Below are 25,103 nucleotides of genomic sequence, written 5' to 3' on the forward strand. Positions count from 1 at the left end.
GTCCTATCGATAAAGGTGTTACGCTTGAGTTCGCATTGCGTGTTGCGAACTTGACAATAGAGTTAAATAAACACAAAGACTTTTAAACGGATCAGGTTGATTATAATCTATTGAATATGTTAGCCTCAGAGGCCCGGCCCACGAACTGAGTTCATAAACAGTTAGTAATTCTGTGACTATGGAGCAGACGACGTCGCATTTATCTGTCAAATTTGACGACAACTCAGCGAGTCCATTACATAAAGAGGTAAGATTTTAAGATGTATCTCTATATAGTACGATGTATTAGATGTTTGCTCTGAGAAAGTAACTTAAACTGAGACAGGAATCGAATCTTTCTCAACATTAAAATTAGGCTAGTACAGGCATTTTAAGGATAGTAATAGTAAGGATTAGTAAGATAGGATTAGTAAGGATATGACCACGGTGTGGCGTACAGTCCCTAAGTTCTAGACCACATTTATTTTATTATACACACATGTATAACAAAAGTTTCATAGAAGTTCGGTTATAACAGGACCGCATAACGCGATGGAAACTTTCAGTGGGGAATTAAGAAAATAAAACTTAGTGTAACGTATATGAGAATTTATTTTGTAGTTTTAATTTGTCTTTGTCGCAGCCAATTAATTCCAAACTCTAAATATAGCTATATAAGAAGTACATGCCTTTTAAATAGTATGTTATTATCGTCATGCCATTGTAGGGTTCTTCTTGTCCATCTCGTTTTGTATCTATATCTCATTGTTTTTATTATAGAATGGTACTATTTTAGTGTAACTTATTGTTGTTTTGGTTAAACTTTTTGCGGTAGCTCACGTTTATTATTAAAATTCAGAGTATGTCAGTTTTTTTCTCTACATATATCATTAACTATTGAATAAAATATATGTAGTCAGAACGCTTCTATGAACGCAAATATTTGTGACAGACAATCTGTCAAATAAAGTGGATGGTGTCTTCAAATGATTTTATTTTATTAATTTATGTATTTGCCGAGGCAAATCTTTCCCTGGCCTTCGGAAAAAAATAAAACAGATTTAAGAGGAAAGACAGTTATTAAAATACAATAAAGACAAATAACAAAGTGTAAACGATAAAAATAAAACGAAGCGATAAAAAGTAACATATTTAAACCGGGGACTAAAAGTTGCAAACAAACAACGAGGTAAAGCAGTAGGACAGATAATTTGCATAATTTGATGAAAGCAAACATGAATAAACACTGTGCTTCTCAACAGGATATTTCAATAGGATATTTCTCAACAAGATATTTCAACGTTTACTGGCAAAAACTGTTGATGTATTTTCTATTCCAATTATACATTTAAAGTTGTATAAGAAAGGGGTTGCACTGTAGATCGACAGCCAACCTTCAACCGACACCATGTGTAGGCCTATAGTAACAATTCACTTTCTAGTCATACTGTAATATACACACGTAATTGTCTACATACTTGGATCGCCCTTTTCGTACACCTCTATAGTATATAAGCTAAATGGAACACCTTTCCAAGAAGGAGCATACCTTCAAAATAAATCAATAGAGCTCTATGGAAACACCAGCTTCTCGATTTGCAATGCCTTCAATGAAGTAGAATAGGACCAAAAAGTATCTAACAAAAGAGAGAAACAGTTGTTTTCCTTTACTGTCAAAGAAACCATTATTATATCCGTGGCATATAATCAGTGGCATCATCGATTATAGGCCTACGCCGCAATGAGGAGGCGTGTTATTAATAACAGCAAATAGTTTAACTGAAGATAGGGGGAGGGGTGGGCGGACAGGGTGAGTACTTTTAGGATAGAGGTATAGGCCTATGGATCAAGTCGGTATTGTTATACCGTATAACATCGTTAAAAAAAGGTGCAATTGTTTCGACGAAAGTACAAATTGTCTTCATGTAACATTGTCTTTAATTTAACTGTCGAGTACGGTATCACCGAAGCTATTTAATCGGATTCAAACCTAGAATTATCCCTTTCGATGTCCAGTTTCAATTCTCCACGCCTCGTCTTCCGCCCTTGCCTTCAAAGTCATTTATTTCATATTCTCACCTACCATAAGGAATCTCATTCTATTTTTCGGAGTCCCAATAGTTCCGTTAGGTTTAAGGACCAACTCGCTGAAGCCCTGTTCGGAGGTGAACATTATCATCAAAGAGATTACACCTCTCTAGCCAATTCCACCAACTTCGAAGTTTTTAATCCACAAATATGGCTTTCGATGGACTGGATGCATGGCAGTTTTCGATAACTAGTGCTAATATTCTGCCGTATTGGATAACGTGTAGCTATACATCTTGTTTACAAGCAAAGCATTTTCACGAATATAAAGACAATAACCTTGAACGAGATCAATTATTCAATGATAACAATAGTCTGAATGTATGAGTTAATGAAGAGAGAAACACCCCCACATGGACGAAGAATCAATAAGTTTACAAGCAAAGCACTTTCACAAATATAAAGACAATAACCTTGAACGAGATCAATTATTCAAGGATAACAATAGTCTGAATGTATGAGTTAATGAAGAGAGAAAGACCCCCCCCCCCCCACATGGACGAAGAATCAATAAGAAGACGAAATTAATCCAACTATACAACTCCTTATGATTGTATTTGCCGTATATGTTTGCCCCAAAGAAGGGATATATCGGTTTGAGCTATACGAAGGCGCACATGTTGTGTATTAGCGGCGTAGTATATTGTGTAACTCAACTAGCCAATATACTGCCCTGGTAGCTCACGGGCACGATTCACTTATAGGAAGCAGGTTTAAACGCGTATTTGGGCGACAATTTCGAGGATGACACTAAACACTTAATATGGTAAGTCTGCATTGCTTTCATACAGAGCAACGACAAAATTGCTTTATACAAATTTGGAGCAACAAAATTTACGGCTGGGTTTCGAACCACCTCTGGACTATAAGACCAGCGCTCTATTCCAGCTGAGCTATCAAGCAATTATATGTATATCTTGTTTGGAGGGGATCCTTGATGGAATACAGCCAACTCCTCAGTTGAAGAGTTTGATATCGGATGGGAGGGGTTGAGAGAAGCAAAAAAATGGAAGGCTTCGTTTACCGAATAAATTTAATAAGACGTCAACACCTGGTTGTCGTACAATACTTAAACATGCACATGGTATTCTATTCTGGGCTAGCTTGTATGCTATTCAATCCAAGACAGTTTGGCTTTTCTGCTATGTTATTCAACCCCCCCCCCCCCATGCTCCCCTTCCCATCCACGTCCCTCAAATACCTCAGAATCATATTAATGATTTGTTTTCTGATCAGTCATGAAACTGGTCTATTTCATTCCCACGAAAATAAATAAAAACATAAATCAAATAAAAACTTCTTATATAGAATTAAAGAAATATATTAAAATACTCGGAGTTGCTATAAAAACCTAAATAACAGTAAGCTGATAATTCTCATTCGCTTCTCGTACTGCACGCTATGGATTTTCAGAATGAACTTTCAAGAACATACAGTTTATTATATAAACAATGGCTGTCCGCGTTACTAAGGAAAACCCAACCAATGATGAGAGTCATATCGTGCAATAGTATCTTTCCTATACAATGTGCACTTGGTATCGATCTACCAATTGTTATTCAATGATAACTCTGAGCTAGATTGATGATGCTCGACAGATATTCGAAGAGAACTAATAAACCAGAACAGAAATATTACAGACTTGGCTAATCTGTTGAGAATCAGGGACTGTATATAGTACAGTGATATATAGTAGGCTATACTCTAATACATGGCCGGGAATCTTGACAGCGTCATTAGAAACTAGCGTTGCTATGCTAAGTCTGTATTTTGAAGCGTAAAGTTAATTTGAACAGAGACCAATGCAAATGCATGTATGGTCACTTAAGTCAACAGCTTAAGGACTTTGTCATACAAAACATCGGTGCCCTATGGGCCAAAGGGTGTTAATTCTGAAAAATAGAAGATATTCATTAGTTCTGTATAAAGGCCTACACCGAGTGGATTGGAGGGAAGAAATATTCGGTAATTGAAAGAAAAAAAAGCATTCGAAATGAGCGAAACCAGAAGCAACAGCAGTGTCTCGACTTATAAACAAGTACCGGATATTGCACTGAGTGAAGTACGTTTTAATATCTTAATCTATACGTACAGGATAGAGTTTGTGATGAATGAATGCTAGCATTCAACAAGTGTTATATGGTGTATTGATGTGCATGGGTTGTGTTTTAGTGTATAGTAAGGAAGGCCATCTAACGTTATAATCACCATGGAGATCATGCATGTTTATGTCGTTCGTTATATCTGATTCATAGCTGTTGATCGGTATCGGTACCGTATTCGCATATAAACTTGAACTACATGAATCACTCTATATAGACAAGATACTAGGCCTACCTGATATAGATGTATCTGTATCTTGCTTTTGAAACTTTAGAGAGATTCTGAACACATGCGGGACGAGTTGGAATCGACGTTGGACGAATTTTAAACTTGTATCCTTACATCTTAAGAAGCCAGGCAAATATTCAGGGTTTTCGACTAAGCAATAATTATTTAAGCGCATATTTGTCAATATTTTGTTCATTTCGTTTCGTTTTTTTCTTCCATTGCTACTTTACGGAACATTTCTACTGGATTTAAAGGGGAAAAAAGGAGTAATAATTTAATTGTTTCACCTTTATTTTTTTTATTAACACCACGCAGTATTCTGAAGACACCGAAGCATTGCCGAGCGATGCTTCGGAGGTGCTCGGACCTCAAGGAGACTCGGGTCTCGCGAAACATCTAGAGACGAGGAGGATCCTTCGACCAATCAATTCGGATGAAAATACGGAATCGGGACATGGTTCGTCAGAGAGTATCAGATCTGGTACTGAAGACAGTCAGTTTGTGGAGGACGGTGGTGATGATGATGATGACAGCGACAGTGGGTGGGATACAGACTTAGAAATTGAAGGTATAGTACCAATACATGTGTACATAGTAAAATTGCTATTTGATTACCTATATAATATCATTCGAAAAGCTTGAGTAACTGATGAAACTAAGTTTAATTGACCTGTTTGGAATTATTAAGTAATCCAATTTAATAAAAAAAAGGTTTTTTTTTTTGCTTGTGAAGTAGAAATTGATAATTTTGACATCAGTCATACATATCGTAATGTGACGTTCATCACTGACTTCATATATATATATATATATATATCGATTCTATTGTCATATCAGAGGATCAACACATACAAATTTCAACGATCTATGAAAAGGTTATGATTTCTGCATGAGAAAAAAATACTTGGAACACGACGGGGCAGTTGTGTCTCAAATGGGGCGGGGAAGGGTCGCTGATTGAACATGATAAATTCAGTTTTACAACGGTACAGATAACACATATACGATTTGTCGTTTACGATGTCAGTTCACTGTTTGTGTTGTCACAGCTCTGTGTTTGGTTTACATCCCTGTCCTGTGCCTTTTGGAGTACAGGCCAACGTTATTATTATAGCTGGACCAATAACACTTTATACTATATGCTCAATAGGAATCTGTTTCTGTTGGACCGCATTCTTTCTCTTTTTCTGTCACAGACGATATAAAACCAGATGTCTATGACGCCACAGGTAAAAACATGTACCTTAAGGCTTGTAAGGATATTGGCGTTGTTCCAGCATCAACTTTTCTGCGTCACATTTCGTCGCCAGTGGTAAACATGAAACATCATGGTCTTGGCCCCAAGGGGGCAAAAGCTATCTCGATGGCTCTGGTGGTAAGTATACTTTATAGCTTATAATAAATATATGCAACATATGTTTGTTCCCTTCTCTATGGATACTCCTGACGTAATATAAGATCAATAACATTTATCCTGTTCCCGCATTTATGGCTTCTCTGTCGAACCAAATATAGACCAAATATGACATTCAAATATTTAGTATTAAAGATATATACCTATAGCTAAAGATAATGCCAATATTTCTATTTTGCTATTTAGACGAATACGTCGGTCACGACCCTTGACCTAGAAGACAATTGGATAGAGGGCGACGGTGGTGCTTATGTTGCGGAAATGTTGAAAGAAAATTGTTACATAGCGAGTCTAGTAAGTATCAAAAGCATCTTAACAAACTATAACGACTTCTGAATTGTAGTGAGTTGGAAAATTCAGGAGAGTGCAAAAATTTCCATATATAACTATAAATATATATATAATATTTATATATATATCATTTAATTATATAGGCAAAACTACAAGATGAAACAGTAACTGGTAAAATCGTTTATCATATATACATTGGAAAAGTAAATTTATGCATGAGGTCAAATATATTGTAACTTATGTCACAACGTCTCTATTGTTCATAATAACTTTTTTTGTCATAAAACTATACGATTGGTGCATTGTGTTTATTCTTGTTCAGGACATGTCAGAGAATAAGTTACGCAGTAAAGGAGCCAAAGCTATCGGTGAAATGTTACAGCAGAATACTTGCCTAAAGAAACTTCAACTCAGAGGAAACGAATTTAAAGACAGAGACGCTCGGTTTTTAACCGATGCATTAAAGGTAAGACAAAAACCAATGTGACACTATTTAACAAAATTGACATAATCTTGTGTTATATGGCATAATGTAGGGCCTGATGTCAACCTCCCGTCCCACCTAACTGACTCCCTTATACTCCCTTAATCCCACACTCTCGCAAACCTCTTCCCCAGGCAACACTACTCCCCAGTCAGGGGGTAGGAGCCGGGAGCACTGGGGGCACGTGCCGCCCACCTTTTTCCAAAATAGCAAATGTGCCATACTGGCAAATAAAATGTGCCCCTTTAATGAAGAAATGTCTTTTGGATATCTTGAGCCTTTGTTAATTTTAATATTTTATTTTAATTATTTATTTTTAGTCTGTGCATGCTATTTTTAAATGGCATTCCATATCTTTTTGTAGCACGGTTAACAATAAACAATCTCAATAAATAGTATATTGATAGCATACTAACACATCATATATGGCCCGTGTGTATCGGTTTATAGCATAACAAGTGGTGGTTGTGAAATGAGAAAGTGCCCCTCTGATGTTGTGCCCCCCTCCCCACTTTTTGGAAGCTTCCTACCCCCTGTCCCCAGTGGTGCAACCACATATACCTCTGGGGGTGGGGGGGGGGGGCTTTAGCTTTCTCCCAATGACTTGTGCATGCAACTGACTGTTTGTACATCCTAAAGGAAATACAACAGATAAATGGTTATTTACTTGGTTTTTCGATCTTTTCTTGTACCAATTGGTATGCAAACTGAAGCTTTTAACTGAGCTTTGCTGCGTTTTTGCTGTAAATCTCTTAAACTGCAGTTTTATAAGATATGAAAGTGTCTGAAGATATGTTATCTTGCATTCAGGAGGATTTGAAATTTCAGTAACTTTAACTGGTTTACATTATGCAATAATTTAGCATATTTCTTAACATAAAGCAGTAACAGTTGAATGGACTTTCAACAACAGACTCTGATCAGAGAGTATATAATATTATATGTCATTTAACATATAATTGAATCACATCATTTTTAGCCCTGTTATTACTGGTTAAGATTTTTATATTCCTATCTCTTAGAGTAATTACTTCATGAAAGAGCTCGTTCTAAACCATAACGAATTTGGAGAGGTTGGAGGGGAAATCCTCGGAGAGGGTATTGGTAAGTATATTTCAGACTAAAAGTAAATTTTTGTATTCGAACTTTCATACATTGAGCTAAAACTCCATTTTCATGGCAAGTGTTATATAAAGATGAATCCAGATTTGATTTTATAGAGGGAGAGTTTTACATTTAATATATTGTTGATGTTAAGTGTGCGAGGAATGTAGGCATTCCTGTTTCACCATAAGGGCGTCACCATGGGGTCCTAAGCTTAATATACAAAGCCCCCAAATACGTTACATGTCTTATGATGCGTCGGTAATTACGTATATTGTGTACAATACAACATACAACAAACTCAATGCCTATACATTCTGTAGCCACTTCTATCTTCTATACTTTCCCAGCCGCCAACGAGAGCATTGAATACCTGGACCTCAGCTGGAACCATCTTAGGAGAAAGGGGGCCATAGCGGTCTGTAGGGGTCTAGTGGTGAGTGTGTAATCACAGGAGATGAAATTGTGCCGCGGGGGGGGGGGGGGGGTTGAGGAAGGTAGAAGGCTCTTAAGTTGAATAATATTCTTCCCTTCTGAATGAGAGCAATGGTAATCTTAATTTAAATATAAATATAATTTTTTAGTAGTGTATTTATGGTGACTGATGCTGCTTACATATCAGCCAACATACAACTAAGCATTAAAGTCTATACATTCATGTTCATTACCTCGCTTGAAGTTGTCTGCCGAATGTTATGGATTATATATAGAATCAGGTCGTGTTTAGTTAAACATTATTTCAAGACAGCGCTTTGTACAAGACAGATCCAGCGGTGATCGATATCTAGGGTTACGAACAATGTAAACCTATAGCAGGAGACAACCTTGGAATGGATCTTGCTGTGGTATTATGACTGTATTGATAATACATGCAGGTTAACTTTATCGACTAAACCTGTATAGACAATTAGTTAATATGAAATATTACAAAACCTATGAGTCTAATAAAAATATTGCAACATCATATGTAGGTCACACGGGAGGGGCCGGGGGAGGGGGATGGGGTGGAGTGTTTTTGAGCGTTTCATGATGCTCACATAGGTAAAGTGCATGGATATTAAAATATATATATATATAAGGCAAATTTCTCGTATATTTGTTTTTCAACAGGAAAATATATCTCTGAAGAAACTAGATTTATCATGGAACGGATTTGGCGATGAAGGCGCCCTTGCCATGGCCGAAGCCTTGAAATTTAACAGCTCTGTGGAATGGATTGACCTTAGCAACAACAGGGTAACCGATGAGGGCGCCTTGGTATTATCCAAAGGTATCGAGGTCAATGACGTATTAAAAACATTAAAGGTAGGTAACACATGTCCACTTTGACTCCACGTCCTCCCATCCCCTTCCCATCACCCATTCGAAGGGAAGGAAAAGATAAAAGAATCGCAGATTAGAAATCATAAACCAGAGAGTTATAGAAATGACTTACTGTTATTGGTATACATATCATATACAACCTTATGAATGAGAGGAATCGCTCCCCCCCCCCCTCACCCTTTCAAAAATAAATGTGACGTGCACTATATTCCTTCTGATACGCTAATCATTTAAACATATAGAATATCAATAGCAACATTCGGTTCATCTATAAATCTTCTAAAAGTCTTGGAAGGTAGGTCACATTACACCTCTCACTAATATATGCATGGGCAATTGTACGTTTGTTGCTCATAATGTGCTTGCTGCTTAATATATCAGACAGACCGTGAAGCTTCCTGGAGATTAGAGTTTAATCTTTAGTGCTTCACTGCTTCCTTTTTTTTCTTTTTTTTTCACTAACATGAACGCCAGGGCAAATTTCACATCAAAATGTGTAAGTGTTTTGCTGCTCAATGTGATGACATATTCTTAACGAGTTAAGGACCAAAATACGTAAGAAATTTAAACCTAAAATATTAAAGGCAATGAAACCGAAACAGTTGGTTATTCTCGATTACGTTTTACTTCCGACTGATGACCTTCTCATGAAATTTATTTCTTCGATCTTGGAAAACAATCAATCACCAGAATTTGTAAATCAATGTTCGCATAAAACATATAACAAATATATAGTATGGTTGTCTTGGTAACTCGATAATGATGGTACACAGAAGGACTGAAACAGACTGACTTACCCAACAAGGACACGAGACACGAAGGAATATATGGAGTAATGATTGACAAGGGTAAATTAATCTCGCAAATTTTATGATTAGGCCTGTATATTATGTATATGAATATAGAGGCCTATCTTTTAGTTCATCATAAACTCCACGTCTGGTATAAGGTATTGTAGTAGCATCATGTTGCCGTATTGATTAAAAACGCGTGTATAGATTTTAAAATAAGACAGATTTATGAAAAAAATGTATGTATCTATATTGAGGAGAAATGTAAACATTGAGTTCAGTTTAATTTATGCAGGATGTTTAGCAAAAGTATAATGTAAGTCCAAGGGTTTATGTTTACTGTTCAAGCCACATTTTCGAACGCACACATATGGTCTTGTCATGATTGTTTCTATTAATTTAATATATTAATTTACATTAAAAAAATATTTCTCATTTCAAATTAATTCTAATTATACTATTTCGATATTGTAACGGTCGTGGCGAGACGAAAATAAGGACGATTGTACAGAATTCGGAGTCACCGCAATTTATTCTATTCGCAGACGCAAAGACTCCATGGCTCCGTAAAACTATCGGAATACAAAAATAGAAAACTTACAGTACTTAATACACAAATTTATCATTTATAGTTTGTTATTGGCACACATAAAAACTAGACAAATTTCACTATTGCACACACATCAACCAGCAAACACACACGAAGAAAGTATGTAACTTATTATGACTAAGCACCAACATACCTCTTTTAGCTCTTTAACATCAAGAACATCAAAGAACCACTTCAACTGGTCCCTTTTACAAACAGCAATACTTTCCAACCATTTCACGAGATACAAGTAATTTCAGATGGCTAAATATCTGGCATATAAAATATTGTATACTAGTAAATGCAACAAACGCCAGTAGTTCTTTTTTCGTGTACCCCTAATATATGCATACATACCAAATGGACATTGAAAAGGACTAATTACGTAACACAAAATCACGAGGGTTCAACTAGCCAATCACGCAAGGACTTCGTTCAAACGTGGACGAATAAATGAGCAGCTGAATCTGAACAATTTGAAGTATGGCTAAACAAAGTTACACCACATATCACGTAACAGACAACACTACGGAAACTCACAAAATACATTTCATTACAGAAATATTATAAATTATATATAAATAATATATATATATATTATAATACTAATTATGTAGGCCTATATCATATTAATTATATTCATAAAAAAATTCTCATTTCAAATTAATTCTATGAAAACTTTAAACGTCAGATGTTCCTTTCTCTATGTATACTCTCTGCAGTGACTGACATTATTATCATTCTGATTCATTCGTCTCGTTCATTCCTCCCCAGCTGACGCTCAATCCACTAACTGCTGCTGGAGCTATGGCTTTATTATTGGCGATAGAAAAGAATACCAACAGTAGCTTACAGGAGCTGGACCTAACGGTAGGTATATAGTCAGGATTACCTACAACGGATGCACATGAGGCAATGGGAAAGTTTGCTTTCGTTACGAAAAAAAAAATTACTCAGCAAATTGTTACTGATTTCCACATAGTAACTTGTCGAGATGCACGTATCGAAGAACCAAATACGTGTACAAAAAAAAAAATGAGTCGTTGTCGTGATGTCGGCTTTGAATATGGTAAACAATCAAGAAAACATATACGTCATCAATTGACTTAATAAGAAAACGCACGGGTTTGTTTGTACCTTTCGTAGGGGATCGTGCTCAATCGAAATGTAATGGAAGTTGTGGATAGTATTCGAAGTTCTAGACCGGGTTTCAACTTGACGTATCATGGGGCCATAGGTCAATTTGAGGTCATGCCCGACGAGGAACCATCACCAGTGGCGGTTGTCCAGGACTACTTGAGGAAGAACAATCTCAGAGTCTTTGACCTCTTCAGGGCTTACGATAAAGACAAAAATTTATCCGTATCTAGAGAAGAGTTTAAGAAAGGAATTGATGTGAGTATTTATACTTATTTACTTCAGGCTCCCAATTAGCACAGAAAATGGGTCACCCAGTCGGGACATTTTTTTTCTATACTGTAGTGTTATGTCCCGCTTCAGAGCACTCGTATTATCAGTACGAGCAGTATGAAGATCATGGTTTCTATCAGATCAAGGAAAGGAACTGTTTGTATACTGACAATACCAGTGCTTTGAGAGCATGATATTGGAGTACAGTTTAGAGAGGTATTAGCATTAGGAAATTGTCCAAACTGACTGCCCAATGTTCTATTTAATAGTTCGCAGAATAAATGTCTGGCTTATATTTCGGTCCATCGTCAGTAATATAGCATGGCGTTCGATTAAGAGTGTATTGTAGAGCTTGATAAAGAAGATCCCAGAGATGATAGGATTTGTCACCGTGTTGTCACTGCAAGGCTAGAATCCCGTACTTGAGCCCAATCAGTTACTTCACACTTAAAATCAATGATATCATTCTGTATATAGATATATAGGAAGTGATTGGCTTAATTACACATCTTTTTTCCCTTCTTTTTGTTATCTTCTTCTTACGTTCAGGCGAGCGGGATGAATATGAAACCAAAACAATTCAACGAACTGGTTGCGGTTCTAGATAAGGATAACAGCGGAGAGATTGACTTCAGGTAAGAGATGAACGACAAACTATTAAGTCAGGAGAATTTAGAGCAGAAATTTAGTGTTGAAATATCTATAGTCTAACCAGAAGGGAAAATCGAGTATATAGGCAATTTAGTTCAGTGATGACGTCAGATCCTCACTCCAGGCCCTAATTTATTCAATGTTAAGAAAGTGCAAAAAGGGTCTTTTGGTTCATATCAACAACGAGACTGATAGAGAGAAGCTTTGTTGACAAGATCATTAAACTAGAATTATCGGCATGCTTAATGGAACTTCAGAATAAGTTAACGTTTTATAACTTCTACAAGTCTGGTAAACTTATCGAAGCAGTTTCTTATCTTTGCATGAAATCGATTTCCCTTTTCAAACACCTTGACAGGTTAATTGAATGGCTGCTAGATGTATAGATAATGACGCCACCATTATTCTTTCTGATGAATGCAATCTCTGGCCAAGTCGCTTCTGATAAAGGAAGATAAAGAAACACCAAAGACAATATTTTGATTTATTTTTATTACTGAAATATTTATCGATGACTTTGTTTCATTACTGCACATTATTGTTTAAAAGAAACAACTTCAAATAAAACAATTTTTTCTTAAATTTTCTTCCTCCTTTTCTCATCTTTTTGCTCATGTCTCTGCATCTCCTCCTCCTTGTCTCACCAAATTGGTTCATCCTTTAACCCCTCCTTGCATCTGTTGGACTGAATATCTTTTGTTTTTAACATATTTTTTATTGTTTGTCGATTCACATTTCGTCTCTTCCTCCAAACGGTTCAATTTTAACTTTACACAATTTTCTTATACATCTGATATCTTCTACATTGCCATCAACCTATTTGTTTCTAACATTGGGTTCTATTTCGCTATACCATTCCTTTTTCTCGTTTCATTGTGTTGTGGATGTTGACATTATTCTTTGCTGCTTTTGTACCATCGGCATTATTTACCTCCGATACACCCATATACCTGCCTTTCTACTCGTTCGCTTTATCATCTCAACCCATCAAACAAACCGATTCTGTAAATGCTGTGCTTTCCTCTGTGACTGAATCACCATTAATCCTGCAACCACTCTTTTCTTTACATTATTAACACATCTCTTTCATCCACATACTCTACATCCTGTAATAACTGTTGTCTGTACCTCGATCCACACCTTTCTCCTGCCATGCACCTTTTTGTTCTGTAATTCATCTGTCCCTCCTGCCATATACCTGCCTCTCTCGCCGTACAACTCCCTCCCTCCCGTCACACAACTGTCTCTTCTGCCGTACAACTGTCATATAACTAACTGTCTTTCCTGTCATCTAAATGTATCTCTTGCCGTACAACTCTCTCCTCCGTTACAACTATCTCTCCTGTCATACAACTGTCTCTTCTGTCACTCAACTGTCTCCCTTGCCGTACAACTGTCTCTCCCGTCATGCAACTGTCTCTTCTGCCGTACAACTGTCTCATCTGTCATATAACTATCTTTCCTGTCAACTGTCTCTCCTGTCACACAACTGTCTCTCTTGCTGAACAACTGTCTCTCCTGTCACCTAACTTTCCTACTGTCCTAACAATGCATCTGTGACGTAAACAGTGAGCTCCTGGTTGGCCACAATGACGAGAAGATGAAGCAGCGGACCGAGAGGAAACAGAAGATGATCATCGCCAAGGATAACAGGAGGAACCGTCTCTATGCACCCGTAGCGGAACAGTTTAGCAATCTGAAGGTGAAAGAGTTAAAGAGGCCCATCTCCCCTGACCGGCGATCCGCCCTCAAAGACCTCATCAAGAAAGACGTATCACAATGGGACCAAGATGGCCACAAATCTGAGAAATTAACTCTAGCCTTGAGATCACTTGATCAAACTCTAGATTTCTCTAACCAAGGAAATACTATGACTAAAGAGGAACTTTTATTGAGTAAATCCATTGGTCCTCCAAGGTCCCGTAGTCCTAGTCCGCTCCCCAGGAAAGACAACACAGACATCAAAAGCAAGCAGAGGAGCCCTTCTAAGAAAGGAGGTGCAAAGAAGGGAGGAACAAAGCCAAAGAAAAAGAGTACTAAAAAGAAGCTATATAAACCGAAAAATACGAACCATTTATACGACATGGATTTATAAATCATTTTAAGAGCTGCAGCGATCCAAAATATCCCCCCTGGAAACGGGTATAAGTGATGAATAATACACGACAAAATTTCAACGTCTACATCTTATTGTAGTTAACAATCGAAGGGCGTAGTACATAATTGCATTCATTGTAACAGCTTTGGGTTAGTATGAAACTTGATGATACAATTCTGCTCGGCATATAGAGAGAGATGGGGTGGGGGCGGATACTATATTCGAGGAGCTCAGAGGAGCATATGCAGGAACAGATTATGTAGAAGGGGCGTGGTCCTGGGGTCGCTGAAGCCGACTCCCATATTTATGTGTGTGTGAGGGGGGGGGGGGGATTCTCCATCAGAACAAACATATATGTCAAATGGTACAATCTGAAACACATTTAGACTATAACTTAGGTTTATAATTAGGTCTAACTGCAAGGTTGTGTTAATAACTAATTATTTTTTGGGTGTGCGAGGTCCAAAGGTTTGTGTGTGTAATGGGGGTGAGGGAGGGTAGGGATGTATGTTTACCACCCCAAAATTCTTGCCTGCTATGAAGGGGTTCACTCTGGTCCGTACTGTCGCCTTTTGGATCGGTGGCAGTAAACATTTTAAAGAGACCTATATCAAGAATTTTAATAGCCTTTACAGAATTTTGATGAACCTGGCATAATTTTTTACTATTCCTCATCAATGAAGAGTAACATTAGTATTAAGAATTGGTACATAAAAACTGTTATTTGAGGATAGATGAAAACTGTCATTTTTCATCGTTATTATTCAATCATGTTCTTGCTTTCCATTCCTAACTATTGCGATGGAAAATTTAAAATACACACTACTGTTTACATAACATAATAAAACAAAGATATGCATATTTAAGGAGGTCAATAGATATAGAACAATGTGATATATTGTTATTTGATTCTTCCTTTTTTTCCATTGTTTCAGATGACTTATTAGAATATCTTTAAGACAATTAAATTGAAACAGAACTACTTTCACATGTACTAAATCTGATATCCTTTCTAGTCATAATCAGAAATTTGTTTGAGGGAAGGAGTAGGGATGATTCCATTTGACTTCACATACAAATGAATGTGATAACAGCACGTTGCGTTACCAAGATTGTTTGTGTTAGCGACACTGTTTAGGGGGGTGGTTGGTGGGGGGGCGGAGAGCCCTTTTCCATATGACTAATTATTAATTATTTCAGAAGTCTCTATGTACTTCATTTAAACATAAGACTAATTATTAATTATTTCAGAAGCCTCTATGTACTTCATTTAAACATGCTGCATTTGCACACCCAAATAATTGGATTCACTCAAGATTACTGGTATCAGGTTCTGTAAGAACTCATAAAAGTGAATTTTATTCTTGCAAATTATGGTGCAATTCATCCATCTTTACCCTCAACAATTTATCAATTAATGCCGATACCAGCTTCAGCCCCTGCTCTGATATGCAAAGTAAGCCAGGCAACTTTAGATTTGTTCAGAAGATAGGGAATGCTTACGTTCATTGTTTGTTTTTATTTTTTATAAATAGTTGCCATAATGCCATAAACAAGCATTGTAACATTGATACAACAAGTAAACCATTACACTTTCTGTTCATTAATACTAGAGACCTTCAGCTTTATGACAAGGTCATGACCTTCTAAAAGCATGCAGCTTACTGAATGTATTTGGATGTTTTAATGTATAATCAATACCAAGAAATTGATTACAATATTTACACTAAAGCAAATGGAAAAAGAGAGACATTCTGAAAACATATCACTTTGCAGTTTTGGTGGTATTGTGATGTTTCAAAAGTCCCATAGAACACAAACACACATTTAAGTATTACATCTTAAAGTACAGAAAGTGAAACTACATAAGAATTGACTCTCATATATAAACAAAAAAAACATTAGAGATAGGAATTATGGATTATAAAGCAAAAATGTCATTGCACTTCAAGTTAACTGGTGGGTTTGACTAGCCCAATCATCGTAAAGCAAATTCACTGCGAGGGTTTTTGAAGGATTTGTTTCACCGTTGTGTCATGAAGAGATAGGTATTGAAAGTACTACAATAGCATTTGCACAATGTTACTTCTACTTGTAAAATAAATTGGTCCATTAACACTAAAGAGAGTTTATGCAATTATCATTGAGGCATTTCATTTGTATCGCTTTCATTCGTGTGTTCAAACAAGTAAGAATCAATGAACTGGTCTGATGGTTGTCTCCTTCCAAAATGAAAATTCCTAAAAACCAGTATGAATAAATGCATTGCGGTTTTGATGACTTCATTACACTAGACTTTTGCTTGATCCACCAGAAATATCTCTTGTAATATAAATGTCCTAAACTACTATATTGATGTACAATTACACTATGGCACAATAAACTCAGGCCAGTCCACTGTACGTGGCAATACACACCTCCACCAAACACAATAGGGGTCTTTTACTCAATGTGATGCATCCACACACCAAGTATGAGAAGTATCCATGATTTCTACCTCGAGATACCCTTATAAAAGGTTTTCAGTGTTTGATGCTGGTGACCAAAGATGAACTTTGACCTCCACAAAAAATATTCACTTCTTCGTCTCAATATGACGCATCCACATGGTAAGTATGAAAGTATCCATGCTTCATATCTTGAGATATAGTGTTTACAAGGTGACCTTTGACCTTCACCAAAAACAACAGGGTTCTTCTACGGAAATGAAACCATGCTTCCAAACTTTAGATATCATGTTAAAAGGTTTTCAGTTTTTGACCTCTGGTGACCTTTGACCTTCACCAACCTCTCAATATGACACATCTACATACCAAGTATGAGAGAAATTGAGAATCCATGATTCCCTATCTTGAGATATCATGTTTACAAGCTAGGCATCACGAACACATATACATGCACACGCCATGTTTACAAGCTAGGCCCCACGAACACACATACATACACACGCCATCATGACCACACATGTTTCTCTTCTCATTGAAATCAAACATTGTCAAAACCTGATACACAACTGGTTAAACTGACCAGCTTTTGCAATGAATTTTTAAACTTTTTTTAAAGTTTCTAACTTTTGCAATAAATTTCATCTGGGAAATCACAGATGGTCATCTTGGTCATTGGCTAGTTCCGGACGTATCCATAGATCACCGGTAGAGTCATCTCAATCTGGAAAGATCGCATCACTAGAGATGGCTACCAGCTCTTGATACTATAATAACAAAATGAAAAGATAAATAGATGGGGTGGATCAAGGCAGGTTACAAAAAAGAAAATTAATACATTTAAGAGATATAAAAACGTGCCGCTCGTATAAATTTATATCCACAATAAACTGACACAGTGCTGTTGGAACTCTTTTACAGTAAATGAAACCAACAGAATATGCTCTTGTATTGTCTTAAGCAATCAGCAGTAAGTAGCGATGCACTGATACAATCTACGATAGAGGGAGAGAGTCACATACAACACATCCTGTCAAAACAAGCTTGACCACTTAGCTGCTAACATTTGACCAGTACTCGAGAGAGTCCACGAGGGACCTCAACGAGAGAAGTAACAAGTGGTCTCCATCTTTAAATCTAACTCCCCCAAGTTAAGCCTTAAAGAGAGAGTGATGAGTCGATGACCACCTAGTCATTATTTACCTGATTTGATGAAGAGCAGGACTTTCAGTCCATGGTGAATATCCTAGAAGCGATATCATCTATAAGCCAGTCAATACCGTAGAGTAGATTCTCTCCTGTGACAGCACTACAACCAATTATCATCCAATGGTGGGTCTTGATTTCATCCAACCTCAGCGTCTGAGGATCAAAAAAAAACAGAGATTAGAAACGAAACGTAGTAGAAGCTTTCTTGACCTCCTTACCTTGGAGATGATCCCTGGAAACTGTCTGGAAAACTGAAATCATTAATATTATCTGTCCTTTGAGATTCAGTGTCTTGCAACTGCAACCCTTTAGCTCATATATGATGCTTACTTTCTGACTTGGAGCATGGTGACTTCCAGGAGGGATAGAAAGAGAGGATGTTTTTGGTTTGCAATACTACCCTCCCAACCTGTCAACCTCTCCACTTCCGCAACCATGACTACTTTGCTTAATAGCCTTTTTCCTGTTTCAAAGATACTTTAACTGTTGTGATTGAAAGCGAGCAGTATTAAAAAATATATATATCTCGATAATGGCTTCAAACTAGTTTCATAGCTTGCTACACCTTGTTAGCAAGAAAGACCAACTGAATTACCTTTCTTATTTCTTCGGCTGGGAAAGCACCCGGGAGATCTTGTTTATTGGCGAATACTAGTAATGTGGCTCCAGCTAACCTCTGAAAAGACAATCAAAAACAATTGAAAAAGATAAAAGACACATCTTCACATCTTCATATATGATTCTAGTAAAATCATTAAACATAGTTGAGGTAGATGATATGCTAGAACCACATTCAATATGAAGCTTTTCTATGTATTCAGCTCATACAATTAATTCAACTTACACAATCATTCATTCTTCAATTGTCTACTTCTACTAGTCAGCATTGGTTTTAATTCATTCCATACATTAACAGTCCCCTTTCCAATTCTTTAAAGACACACATATTTGTAGAGCTTTAAGAAGTCACATGTCACATGAAGCAATGTTTTACAACAGCAAAGTAGCTACTGTACTTAGTTTATTATCATTACCAAAATTAGAACTGAGTTTTTCCAAATTATGTTAAAAACTCACGTAAGATAACCAATCTCAATATACAATGTCTTCACAACCAAATTTAGTAATAAAAAAAGAAGGAAAAGAAAGAAAGAAACCAAATATTGAGATAAATGTTACCTCCTCTAAGAGTAAACCATCCAGTTCATTCCGGCAATCCATTAACCGCCTCTTATCAGCACTATCAACTACCCATATCAGACCATCTGTGCTCTCAAAGTAATTTCTCCAGTAAGATCTCAGAGACTTCTGACCACCAACATCCCAAACATTCAATTTGAAACTGAAATTTTGAAGAGAAGGAAGAGTTAAAGTATGGGTTGTCAATAAGCTGTATGTGGGCCAAATCTCACCTGGGATGGATTTCAATAGGGCCCATAAAACGATAGGCCCACAGTCTTGCACTGATCGGGTGGTATGCTGGCCCCCATTAAGGCCTTAAAGGCTTGAGCATTACCTCTCCCACTCTATACTCAGCATTGTTCAACTTAACCTTAAGTGGGATTTTAGTTAGAACTGTTCAGCCCTTTCCTTAAACCAATGTCTGTCTCTAGCCCTCACAGAAAATAATTGTGAAAGTCTGATTAAAATAAAGATGAGCAAACAAATGTAGCCACTATGACAACACTAATGAGACATCACAGGCGAGTATAACAAGTCTTAAGCAGGCTGGGGAAAAACCTGTCCTTTATTGCAGGATTATGCTGAGTACCATCTACAAAAACAAAGGCATTGAACAAAAGCATTTGACCCTCCTAGTTGGCTATATCTTGTGGTATATGGAGCCAGTGCAAGCAATATTTAACAAACAAGGTTTTTGGATGAGAATGCATTTCACCAGTATTTTGGCAAAAGCATGGGTATTCTCTAAATGACACTTTACTGTCCAAAACTCAAACCGGTTACTGATCCTTACCTAATGGAGATCGCAACACATTTGAAAAATGTGACAAATAAACTTAAGAATCAATATGGGTAAAGACTCCAAATGTACGTCACATGAATAGACAATCTTTCAGAAGCTTGGGATGGACAATATTTGGTTGAAACGAAACAATCACAGCTCATGGACCTGTATGATACTAATTGTTTAATGAGAGAAGTATTCAAAACACAGAAAGTCATAGATACACACTGGCAAATGGCAAAACTTCTGTGTAATGCAACTTTTGATTTGGAAAACTTTTATCTTGAATGTATTATTAAGCTGCCAGCTGTAATGGTACATTGTGGATAGCCCTGGATCAAGGCTAAAATATCGCTTACCCTTTATGTTCAAGCGTCTTAATGTTGAAACCTAGAGTTGGTGAAATTGTGTTGATGTCCTCACCGTTAAACTTCTTCAGAATTGTAGTCTTTCCAGCATTGTCCAGTCCTCTGTTATGTGGTTAAAGAAGTTATTAGACACTTGAGACTTCATCAATTAATAAATTATTCCAATTATTGAAAATAACCCCCCCCCCCATAAAGAGGTACTAAATTCCATCATGATCTGCACAGTGCTTCAAATTTTGAACTTCTCCAATCTTAAATTTGTGGAGAAGAAGAAGAGGAAGGAGAATGCAAGTACATTACAATGTATACAAAACTGGAAGAACAGGAAATTCAGAACATTATTTAGATGCTTTACTTATTTTGACTGTTATTTTGGGCTTCAGACTTCATAAGAGCTGCTAATCAAGATGGTGTAAGCATGCATCAGGGGATTCATGGACTATTAAATAATTAAGTGCTTAGAGATTATTTGAATGCTTTTCCAATTTCGACAGCTGATACCGTATTGGTTTCTGTTGTGAGAGCAGTTGGCAAATGGGGATGGAAGTGGGGTGAAGATTGGGTCAAAGGATCAGACAGGAACTGTTAGTAATCTAGTTCTTACAGTTTGCTTAGACGTGTTCAGATGTATGAATAATTGAATATCATAAAAGATTTGTAAATACTATGGTTTTTGTGGATAAACACTGAAGCTGGTTCCATCTATCAAAGTGTGCACCATCATGGTCATTTTATAAACAATATCTAAATGCTGCGAAACCTATTCCCCTGTGAGATACACTGTACATTGAACAATGTCAAGCTACTTTCCAAACTGGTAATGAAGACGAAGCTTTCACCGCATGTTGAGGGGGTACAATATTTTACATGCAGTATAAATATATGTAGTTGTGTAGGTATTGTAAACTGAAATACCAGTTGATGTAAAGGATACAACATCAGTAATCTCATCTCTTTTTCCTTCTGTTTCATCTTTTTGAGGATGGTTAAAAGTCCCATTTTCAAAGCTGATGCTGTCCTTGTTTCAGGAAAGAAAGGTGAAAAATGATCTTCTATATCCTGTGCAGCGATTCTGGTTGCTTACATGGACAGTACCTGAAAAGAAGAAACTGCTTTTTATGATGTGAAGAATGTATTTTGGCAACATTTGATTTGATAAAATTTGAGAATTTTCACTTTGCCATGTACCCTAGTGTCCATCTCAATATACATCTATATGAGAAAAAAATAATAAATAAACAACAACAACAAAAGGAAAACAATTCTGACATTAATATGCTAAATTATAACACCTTCCACTTAACACGCATGGATCATATAATTTTGAATGTTATATAGTTATAAAAACTAATAACTGAGGGAATAATTAATCTGGTTTAGCATCGCACAGTGCTATGCAAAATGGTATCGAGTGCAAAGATATATATTGGAATGTTAATTTATTAACAGGAACCGCTGCAAGAGACAAAGCCTATTATTTTATTATAATAGACAAAGCATTTCAAACCTACTACACAAGAATTGAGCACTAGAGAATTCACTGTAACTACCAGTCAATAAACATGCAGAGCTTGTAACAAGTTACTTAAGAAAAATTGTTGTAATTCTATAGTGTATATATATTTATATATACACCAGGCAGAGACTAGATCGTGCTATCCAGAGAAATATATCAGTTGAATAAAAGTTCTTTCCACTACTTCCTTAATAGGAAACGCAAGAGGATGAAAAACTACACATACTGTACTCTGAATCGTTGATGCTCACATCCTAAAATGATGTATTGGGGAGTGGTATTCAGATTGTTGAAATTGGAACCTTAAAAGTATTTGATGAAAAGTGCTAACACTATGAGTTGTTAAGTTAGTTAATATAACTGACAGCAGGGCTTGACATGACCTACAGCAAAAAGCTGTCGTGCCCTCGATTTTTGCCGAAGTGCCCCTGAAAAATACACTCAAAAGACTGCAAAAGTTGCCGTCATGCCCCTTTTTCGGTGCTGTACATTCTGAGTGGTACTATCAAAGTTACACTATAGAGTAACCCAACAAACTTGGGTGGATTTTGTTTGTATGTATTTAGATCCTCCTGCAAGCAGGAACTCGCGAAGAAGCCTCATTGGCTTATCAAGCCGCAAGCTGACCGAAGTCAGTCTCTTACATTCATATTTACTGTCCATGATTATGAAGTGTCAATTGTCAACAACTCTGTAACTGGACGACATACATTAATCTGGGAGTGACTCGAACCGGGGACCTTATGATTGAAAGGCACTGGCGTTAACCACTGAGCTAAAACTCCTTGATTTTTTATTCGTCCTTTGATTCGTCCTTCGCAAGAACCTTGCTCTTCGATGATCTTTTGACTTTCACACATTAAGTCAATGGGGCCTCTCCAATGAGTCAAACGAATGCGAGGGAAATCAGACAGTAAAATCCCATTGACTTTGTACAGAGGTTGTTCATTGTCTTCACGGAGCCTTCCCTCCATTTGTAAAAATACACCGAAGTCATCATTTAAAATTTAACACACCATTCATGATAGGGAATGTGTTTTTAAAGCATTCATAAACATGAACTATTAAATATTCATTCTAAACCAATCAAAAAGTTTATAGAACATCGAAATCATGAAGGCTTGGATGCACAGGCAACCCTAAACAGTCGAATATAGTACTAGTGGCCCAAGTAGACTCCTTACAACAAGTATGTGGAAATCCCAATGTGTTTACAAGTTGTAACCACGTTATTCCGAGTTTGCACTATTAAAATCCATAAGGTTATGACACAAGACCTCTTTAGAGCTTATATGCAGAAAATTATTTCAACAATTCACAATTATCTGTCACTTGGGGAAAACATATTCACCATCAAAACATGGAATTGCCCAGTTGGTTAGGCTTCACTGTGCCATACACTAACAAAGATCTATAGGAAAGTATTAGGCTTGTTAACAAAAAAACTTGAAGAAGAAACTGTTTTGTGTCAAAGTACCAATACACTTAAGGTGGCCACACCTCCAAAAAATTTTCATGATGTATTTTCTTCATGTCATCAGACACAAGTCGCAAAATATACAAAAATGAAGGAGTTTTGAGAAAGTTTGTTGTAATTCGCTGAAATTTGTTTTGCAAAGTTTTACACTCGACTGCACATAAAACTGTAAATATAACTGTCATTCTGGAAAAATAAAAATTTGAAGTCTGATTCTTGCATTTTCACTGTATCCATTAGAAATGGTCTGATTAGACACTTTACTGCTCCTCAAATGACGTAGTGCTGCATAAATGAAAAATGCTGTCATGCCCTTATTCAGATTCATTTTTGCCGTCTTGCCCTTCCCATTTGCCATAATGCCTTTCACCACTGGAACCTACCAGTGGATTTTTTGCTTTGCCCTTTGAAGCTTCTGTCAAGCCCTGTGACAGTGTAGCTGATTATTCACAATTTTATTGTTTTCATTCCTGGTCCTGCACCAGTATCACTGTAACTAAGGCTAGGCCTATGTCATCACAAATGCTGTATCAACTACACTACAGGCTTCTTTTACTCCTTGTCCTTAGTCCGTCTATGTTCCTAACATCGCCAATGGCACTGCAAATGATACGCTTGGCCTAGCATATGCAAATCACACATAAAACAGTGGTGGAAGTCAAGTATACTCAATTATTTTAAGGTGCGAATTTGCAAAATGCATTAACAATACAAAGTGGCTATTCTTACGACTGTTCGTAAGAATAATTTCCGATAACGCATGCGCAGTTGCTATTTTTATGACAGGAGTACTATTTTTTACGACCAGGAGTAACAATAATTTCCGGTTAGGGTTAGTGTTAGGATTGGGGTTTAGGGTTAAAGTTAGGGTTACCCCTACTACATGCGCAGTTGCTTTATTTACTTTACTGCGCTTGAATTCGCCTTTGTCGTAAGAATAGTTTATAAATAATTGTTACGACTAGTCGTAAGAATAGCCACGGCCTTAACAATAACATTATTAAGTTATAAACGCCATTATTTTCGCAGAACTAGGTATGCACCTTATGTTATGCGAAATCCTAACACAGTCCTAACGTTACACGTTGGAAGATGTTACATCGATTGTAAATGCAAATGCTGATATTGACCAGGATTGTTTCACAATAATGGTGATGTTCAAATCCTTCCTTAAACATTAACTCAAAACCCTTAAAACTTACTTACAATTGATCACCTTCGAAACAACTGCGTTACACTTGGAATCAGATGAAAACATGCACTTCGTTGATGGTTTAGTAATTGGATTGTTGCATTAGTAATTTACTAGACTGCAGTACATGTACATACTGTGCACCCAATTTATTATATATAGCTGTAAATTTGATTGTTTTACTGTTTAGCTAGCAAGCCGAGGGATTTGGAATAGTGACACTACATTCGTAATCGCTGCTGTTAGCTTAGAACATATGGAACGCCAAATTACACAAACTCAAGACTAAATGCTACTGCTCGAAATGCAAATGATTAGGTAGGCCCAGAGCCCTATATAAGGCTCTGGGTAGGCCTATGTCCAAAATCAGGCGCGTAT

At 36.8% G+C, this 25,103-nt stretch overlaps 2 protein-coding genes across 3 annotated transcripts; one reads left to right on the top strand and one right to left on the bottom strand.

Moving 5' to 3' along the window:
- The first annotated feature begins 29 nt into the window (after positions 1–29).
- On the top strand, positions 30–16,090 carry LOC139971163 (uncharacterized). Of its 2 annotated transcripts, none has more exons than XM_071977401.1 (12): positions 30–247; positions 4,714–4,966; positions 5,595–5,773; positions 5,999–6,106; positions 6,426–6,569; positions 7,610–7,691; positions 8,042–8,127; positions 8,802–8,996; positions 11,169–11,264; positions 11,541–11,789; positions 12,354–12,439; positions 14,025–16,090. In XM_071977401.1, the coding sequence occupies exons 1-12, from the start codon at positions 179–181 to the stop codon at positions 14,548–14,550; spliced, it is 2,073 nt and encodes a 690-aa protein (XP_071833502.1). In that variant the 5' UTR covers positions 30–178; the 3' UTR covers positions 14,551–16,090. The 2 variants fall into 2 exon arrangements, with proteins under 2 accessions (XP_071833502.1, XP_071833503.1); XM_071977402.1 differs by lacking the exon at positions 30–247 and adding an exon at positions 3,865–4,129.
- On the bottom strand, positions 15,300–24,901 carry LOC139971184 (ADP-ribosylation factor-like protein 2). The gene is made up of 7 exons (XM_071977437.1): positions 24,740–24,901; positions 21,475–21,635; positions 20,532–20,642; positions 19,386–19,548; positions 18,802–18,882; positions 18,201–18,359; positions 15,300–17,764 (listed from the first exon to the last, which is right to left on the bottom strand). Exons 2-6 carry the CDS (start codon positions 21,537–21,539, stop codon positions 18,225–18,227), a joined length of 555 nt encoding a protein of 184 aa, XP_071833538.1. The 5' UTR covers positions 21,540–21,635; positions 24,740–24,901; the 3' UTR covers positions 15,300–17,764; positions 18,201–18,224.
- Between the last annotated feature and the right edge of the window lie 202 nt (positions 24,902–25,103).

The sequence above is a fragment of the Apostichopus japonicus genome, chromosome 8 (assembly GCF_037975245.1).
Source record: "Apostichopus japonicus isolate 1M-3 chromosome 8, ASM3797524v1, whole genome shotgun sequence".
NCBI classification, from domain to species: Eukaryota; Metazoa; Echinodermata; class Holothuroidea; order Aspidochirotida; family Stichopodidae; genus Apostichopus; species Apostichopus japonicus.

Coding starts and splice junctions, on each gene's coding strand:
- LOC139971163 (XM_071977401.1), top strand. CDS start 179: ATGGAGCAGACGACGTCGCATTTATCTGTCAAATTTGACGACAACTCA. Junction 248..4,713: donor CGAGTCCATTACATAAAGAG/GTAAGATTTTAA, acceptor AACACCACGCAG/TATTCTGAAGACACCGAAGC. Junction 4,967..5,594: donor TACAGACTTAGAAATTGAAG/GTATAGTACCAA, acceptor TTTCTGTCACAG/ACGATATAAAACCAGATGTC.
- LOC139971184 (XM_071977437.1), bottom strand. CDS start 21,539: ATGGGACTTTTAACCATCCTCAAAAAGATGAAACAGAAGGAAAAAGAG. Junction 20,643..21,474: donor GAGATGAGATTACTGATGTT/GTATCCTTTACA, acceptor ACCACATAACAG/AGGACTGGACAATGCTGGAA. Junction 18,883..19,385: donor ATGGTTTACTCTTAGAGGAG/GTAACATTTATC, acceptor TTGTCTTTTCAG/AGGTTAGCTGGAGCCACATT.